At 44.0% G+C, this 6922-nt stretch overlaps 1 protein-coding gene across 1 annotated transcript; it reads left to right on the top strand.

Moving 5' to 3' along the window:
* Positions 1 to 363: 363 nt before the first annotated feature.
* HP1BP3 (heterochromatin protein 1, binding protein 3) lies at positions 364 to 6760 on the top strand (the record flags this gene model as incomplete). The annotated part of the gene is made up of 7 exons (XM_008944695.1): positions 364 to 567; positions 995 to 1097; positions 2464 to 2614; positions 3025 to 3184; positions 4170 to 4313; positions 4938 to 5018; positions 6606 to 6760. Coding segments are annotated over exons 1-7 (890 nt in total), but the record flags the coding sequence as incomplete, so codon positions are not given.
* Positions 6761 to 6922: the final 162 nt, after the last annotated feature.

Below are 6922 nucleotides of genomic sequence, written 5' to 3' on the forward strand. Positions count from 1 at the left end.
CTCCTGCTTTTTCCCCAAAGTCAACAAGCAACTAGTTACCCCAGCACCTTCCTTGGTGCAGTGTCTGCTTTTTGTTAATGCTTTCTGTTCATTTAAAGAGCCTTTTTATCCTTTCAGATCTGTTTTAGCGGAGCAGGCTGCAGGTCTGTCTTACCCCTTAACCATGTCTGCCACATCCATAGCACTCCAGTTTGCATACATGTTTTAGCCTCTTTGTTGAATGCAAGTGTTGATTGTCAGTTTTGTTAGTCATAAGCTGTAAGTCATTTATCTTTCTTTTCCTTTTTTAATCTTTAGTTTGTTAGAACATGGACGCAGACGGTTTCGTTTTGTTAATTTTCACACCACATCTTTTCTGTACTTCAGGTTGACTCCTCCCTGCACTGTGAAAACCATTAGGAAAAAAGTCCTTGGGGTTAAAACCTGGGGCTCCACAGTATTACCTGCACTTGGGGCTAGAAATTAATTTAAATGGCGACTGATCTGTCTGAAGCTGAACCCGTGCATCATAAGGCGCTTCCACTCTTAACGGGAGCTCAGCTGATCCACACGGACAAGTTAAGTGAGGTAGGGGCTGGCCCGTTCTCCAAGCTTGCCCTTGGATCAGTCCTTGACTTCCAGAAAAAAAAACTCGGTACTTTTTCTCCTCTGCTTGTAGGAAACTCCATTGGAAATGTAATCAACCCTGTAGGCACCCTCCTCCCCCTTCCCTGCCTTCCCCGAGGCGTTGGACTTGTCCAAATCCTCAAATGCTCATCCCGTTTAATTTGGAATTTAAAATAAATTCTTCCTTTTATAACTGTAAAATGTGAAACTATCCTCTCCTAGTATGCTTCAAAGAAGCCGATTTGAGGGTTACTGTCTCTTAAAACTCTGAAAAATCCAAATGTAACCGGGCTATTTCCAACTATGCTGCTTTGATTGACTTTAATCCCATTTCAGAACCTCTCTGGTTCCTCCAGTGTCTGTGCTGATCTCTGAATGCCTTTTGTAGAAAGCTGAAGAGGACACGATGCCGATCCGTCGCTCGGTGAACTCGTCCTCCCGGGAAACCCCTCCCAAAAGCAAACCTGCTGAGGGGGAAGAGGTCAAAGCAGGTACAGTGACAGTTCTATAACACATATCCAGGCATGAGCTTGTGTTCTGACACTCCCAACAAATCCTCATGGCTGTGATTAAAACATTATTAATGCTTAACTTCTTTTCGCAGGTTTTTCCCAGGTAGTTTATTGGGAAGTTGCATTTTGCAGCCACTCTTTTCAGTCTGAACCCTGGTGTTTTGTCCTCCGTACCCCATGGCAAAGCCCTGACACTCCAGAAAGAAAATATAACTAAATATAGTCCCTTTGAAGCTTGCACATCCGTTAGAATAAAGGTAGAAGTTGTGAAGTTTCAGTAGTGTCAGAAAGGTCACTTGAGATTGAAAGGTGGAGTTAATGAGTGGAAAAAACAAAGTATTTCATTTTTTTTGCTTTCTTTTCCTGAACAAAAGAACTTCACCACAATGTGTCATACAATCCAGTCCAATATTAATGTGCCTGGTCTTGGCAGCTTCCCCTCAGTTTCTCAGAAGGTGTCATTTCAGTACAGTATTTGGTTAGTTTTGGTGTCACAAAATGAACTATCAATATGCTGTGTATTCTAAATGCATGATGCTTCTGTGGGAAAACTGGGCATTGCAGGAGTGCTTAAGCTCCTTCCCAGAGACAGAGGACACATCTTCTGCATGGAGCAGTCATGGTTGAGAGCTATTTACCCAAAAAGTGGGTAGTGGCAGTTTATATGGATCTTACCCAGCAGGCAGCCCAGTCTGTAAGCTGTTCTCAGCTAAATATGCTGGAGCTCCTTTTCTTGGGAAGTTTGTTTCTGATTTGGGTTTGATCCTGCTGATAAACAAATGTTTCTACCAATGTGTGTGCAGTCTAAAGCTTTGCCAAGTCTGGAAAAATGGGACTGAACAGTTAAAATTCTTCAGGTGGTGCAGAAACAGCAGCGTTTGAAGACAGGTTGGTCATAAACAAAGCTGCTTGTTCTTTATCCAGATTTCTTGTAGAGAGGTATGTTCTTGCACCTTTCTGGGTTAAAAGTACAAACGTCAGCCTAGGGGAAAATCTTACTGGTTTATGGTATTGATTTCCTCCTCCCTTCCTCACCCAGGCCTCTCTGATAAGGGATGATTGCAGCAGTAACTTCTGGAGTTAAGAGGAGGGGACTGGAGGAATTAGTTCATTGTGAAAATGCTGCATGAGGTTCTTCTGGCATTTGATGGCTGATTGCACCTTATTGAAGCTCTTTTCAGGAGTTTTGTTCACTTCTTAAGTTACATTCTCTAATTTAAACATTATTTGAAAAGGAATTGTCTAGTGGAAAATTCAGGGGGTTAGAAACTTTTTTTCCCTCTGCCTTCCTGAAGAACAGGGTCTAGTTTTAGGCAGTAACTTGATGTGTTGTCACATCTTTTAGATGCAGAAGTCACCTCTGAGGAATCTGCCTCTGTTGGGGAAGAACAAGAGAGTGAAACTCTGCCTGCTGCATCCACTGAACCAGAACAGCCAAAGGAGCCTGAGAATGAAGGGAAGGAGGAAACAAAGTCCTCAGAAGAAACCAAAAAGGAGTAAGGCTTTCTTTGTGCTGAATTCGGGGATTTGGGTGGGATTCTGAAGAAAGTCAGGTTCTAGAGATGGAAAAGGTGATGGGAGAGATGAGGAAAAAAGACTTGGTTGGACTCAATGATCTTAAAGGTCTTTTTCAACCTGAACAGCCCTACAGGGAAAATAGGATGGGTCCCTCCAAACAGTGCTCATAGTTCTTGGCAAGAAGCTACCAATCAAGTGTAGCTGCTCTTCTAGAACATCTGTGAGACTGAAAATCAAGGCAGACTTTTTTTTTTCTGGTAGAAACATCAAAACATTCTATAAATTATTTTCAGTGTCAGATGTTCTGGGCTTTTCTCAGCTGTCGTTCTGCTTGTAGGCTCCTTTTACACTGTCTCTTGTCTTACTATTGCTTTGTATTTTCCCTAAGCGAGAAGGATCAGTCCAAGGAAAAGGAGAAGAAGGTGAAAAAGACCATTCCTGCATGGGCCACTCTCTCTGCTAGCCAGCTAGCTAGAGCACAGAAGCAGACACAGATGGCTGCCACCTCCCGTCCCAAAATGGATGCTATCCTCACCGAGGCCATCAGGGTAAGCAGGAGACAAATGTTTCTTTTCATCTGTTGCAAAGCAGAAGAATTTGGGTGCCTAAAATCCACAGTTTCAGCTTGCTGATGGTCAGGGTGACAGTGCTGTCTGTTAGCAGGAGGCTCCCTGTGAGATGTGTGTGCTCCTGCCTGGGAGCCCGTGGAGCTGCAGTGAGGGGCACTGTAGCTTATTTCTGTTTAGAATTTTTCCCTCCCTCATTACATTATTAGAAACAGCTAGGATGACATAACCTGGTTGATTGCTGTCATTTAATTTGATGTGCCTTCTAGCTCTATTTAACTTGATCTACCTTGATTAATCCATCTAGTTGATACGTGCTTTTTTCAGCCTTAACTTATTCTAATTCAGGGTGCATGGAAATACTGTAAGGCAGCATTCCAAAGGGGTGTTGCTCTGGGTTTACTGTACCCCTCCTGGTTGTAAGAAGAGACCTGTGCTGTTGTAGCTGTGCTGCTGCTCTCCCCTTGAGGCTTGGTCCCAGCATGTTGCCTTCACAGGAGACCAGGACTCCACCAGTGCAAGATGGCCTTTCCAGCTGCTCTATCTTCAAACTATAAACCTCAGCTTGGGTTTTTTTACTAGTTTTCTAATATCAATCCTCCATCTTATTAAAAAAAAATTGGCAACTTGTTCTGACTGATTACTCTGAGATACTTTGCCAAAAGGTGACTGTGTTTTGCAGTAGCATGTACTGTTTTTGCCATTACTCATGAGTGCTTCACAATACTGGAGCAGTTGATAGACACTTGCTGTACTACTTTTCTGCCATTTGGACACTGAAGGGGAAAGTCAAGCATTTAATTTGCCTTATTTCACACTCTTGGGTCATTGTGGGGAAAAAGGCCAATCCTGGCACCCTGTGCCAACGTGCTGGGCTGTGTGCATCAGTTCAACCTCTGTTCTTCAGTCCCACAGCAAGAGAATTGCAGTGCAGGTTCTGAGGTTCTACTGCTTGCTTCTGTTTCAGGCCTGCTTTCAGAAGAGTGGTGCCTCGGTGGTGGCAATACGGAAATACATCATCCACAAGTACCCTTCCCTGGAGCTTGAGAGGAGAGGCTACCTTCTAAAGCAAGCCCTGAAAAGAGAGCTGGAGAGGGGAATCATTAGGCAGGTAAGAGCTGCTTTGTGGAGCAGCACTGGGTGTGGTGTTATTTCATTACACAGGAGTTTCCTAAACTCCATTAGCAGCTCCATGGGATGGTCGTGTTCTCCCTTGTGGAGGTTCCTCAACCTCTATCTCCACTTTGTTAGACACTGGCAGAATTTCAGTGTTGTTTTGTCAGTTAGATACTTTGCACAGTTGTCTGTTGGCCAATTTATGACCGTTTCTTGGTGTTGTCATGCTGCAATTGCAGCAATGTGTCTCTTCAAACTGAGTCTGACAGCTTCTGCAGCAGCATGTGGTGGACTTGGCAGTGCTGGGTTAATGGTTGGACTCAATGATCTTAAAGGTCTTTTCCAACTGAAGCAATTCTATGATTCTCTAGGGGTTTTTACCACTGTCATTTAAGCCTGTGAGGTTTTTTTACCACTGTCATTTAAGCCTGTGATACCTGTTAGGGTCAGGAGAGCAGACTTTTAATGTTTTCTGGTCTTAGTGGGTTCAAATCAGGCTTCTGCCACAGCCCATTGCCAGGGTGACGGCACGTTCAAAATCCGTGTAGTGACGTAAATTTGTCTCTTGTTATTCTGAGTTGATTTCTTAAAGTTTGAAATAAACATTCTTTCAAACTAGGTGAAAGGAAAGGGAGCTTCTGGGAGCTTTGTGGTGGTGTCTAACGCAGGAAAAACTGTTCCAAAAGCCAGAGACAGAAAGGTAAGATGGATCATTTTAAACAATGCTCTGAAAAATCTTGCACTGAATCACACATGTCTCACAAAATGCAGCCTAACATCAACCCAAACAGCATTCTCCTCCTTGTTGTACTTTCATTCCCCAAGTACAGTAATTAAAATGTCACTTCTACTAAAATTTGAATCAGAAAGCTCGTATGAGAAATTAAAACCAAGTAGAATAATCAAAATTGTAGATTTTAGATGTTTACATTAAACCCCACTGCTTTGGTTCAGAGGCAGAAAACTGAATAACCATGAAGCTCCTCTTCTGTCTCTGCCAGGTGGAGAGAGGTTGTAAGAGATCTTTTTGCTACTCCTCTTTCTGTTATATCTGTTGTGTGGATAAATGGAAGACTTTAGTCTTCAGGACTGCCAGATGAACGATTTTCCATCAGCTTTGAGGGCAGAGAGAAGAAGAAGAAAATGTCCTGATGCTTCTGAGAGAAAGCAGCTCATGTTGGGTGTTTATTATTCTGAGGTAGTGAAATGGGATGTGGATTTTTTGAGCCTGGTCCTCAGGGCTAGCTGTGGTCCCAGCACTGCTGCTCTCCACTCCCTGCTGGGCTGGGTGTATGAAACCAGTTTCTAATGCTGTGGTTACAAAATGCCCAGCTGAAATTGCTGAGCCCCTCTGTGAGCCCAGAGAGGATTGTAACACCTTGATACTTGGCTACCAGGGAGACCAAAAAACCTAAAATTGAGGCAAACAGTGACACACTTGGCACTAGGGCACTGAAGGAAATTAACTGCAGCATAACTTCTTTTTAAACAGAGCTCACTGGCTCCACGAGAAGTTTGAGCAAGGTCCCTGCTAACACATCACTTTCCTTGCCTGCAGCCTATCAGTGTCTTTGTCCCATGTTACTTCCTCTGTGTCACAGCAAAACGAGCAGCTTGCTGCTGTTGTCAGTGGATTCAGCGTGCAGTCGAGCAGCCCTTGGGGTGAGCAGCACCCTCACCCCTTGGACTGTTTGCAAAGCTGCTGTTCAGCAGCAAAATCATTAAACTTCAGCACATTCCCCCCTGTCTTTTTTCTGTATAAAGTTCAGGCCGTTTTTCCCCTGATTGTCCCCTCCTTATAGTAACCAAGGGATGGAGGAAAATTCAGAAGGGAGGCTTAGCTGCCATCAGGATTTTGTTCTGTCAGCTGGAAAAAAAAACTGTGCTGCTGTTCATTTTGGGGAGGGTTTGACCTGTGTAAACAGGCCTTGCCTTTTTTTTTAAGTTGCATGTCAGCCTGTATCATTTTCACCCCTCTCATTGAAGGGTAGCAGAGAAAGATGCTTATAGAAGAAGAAAGGAAATCATTAAAAATACAGATGTTGTTTAAATACTCAGCGATTTATATTTGTAAAACTTTCCTAAGACTCCTATGAAAATTCCAGCCAAACTCACTCAGTTTTACTTCAGCTGCTAAACTTTGCAAACTGTTAAAGAGCTGCCTTACAGGACTTGATTTTCCAGATGGGTGGCCAGTGTCAGAGCACATCTTCCCACCTGTGCCTTGCTGGTTGAGAAGAGCCAGAGTTTTGGGCCCTGCTGATGGGTAACAGTGTGTGTGTTTCAGAAAAGCACTTCAGCTTTGACTGCAGAGCAACAAGTCAAACTGGAAGATATCCTGCCCCTGGCTTTCACCCGCCTTTGTGAGCCAAAGGAGGCCTCTTACAGCCTGATCAAGAAATACGTGTCTCAGTATTACCCCAAACTCAAAGTTGACATCAGGTAGGTGCAGGAATAACCTGTGTGAGCAGAGCTGTGGAGGGGCAGGGAGCCTTCCTCTGGCTTTGCCTCACTTTGCAGTGACTGAGCTCAGCATTGCAGCAGGCAGGTGGAGCTCTGCCTCGTAGAGCCTGCAGGAAGGCCTGAGGAAAAGCTGTGCCTTTT

This window comes from Merops nubicus, unplaced genomic scaffold, assembly GCF_000691845.1.
Source record: "Merops nubicus isolate BGI_N331 unplaced genomic scaffold, ASM69184v1 scaffold7287, whole genome shotgun sequence".
NCBI classification, from domain to species: Eukaryota; Metazoa; Chordata; class Aves; order Coraciiformes; family Meropidae; genus Merops; species Merops nubicus.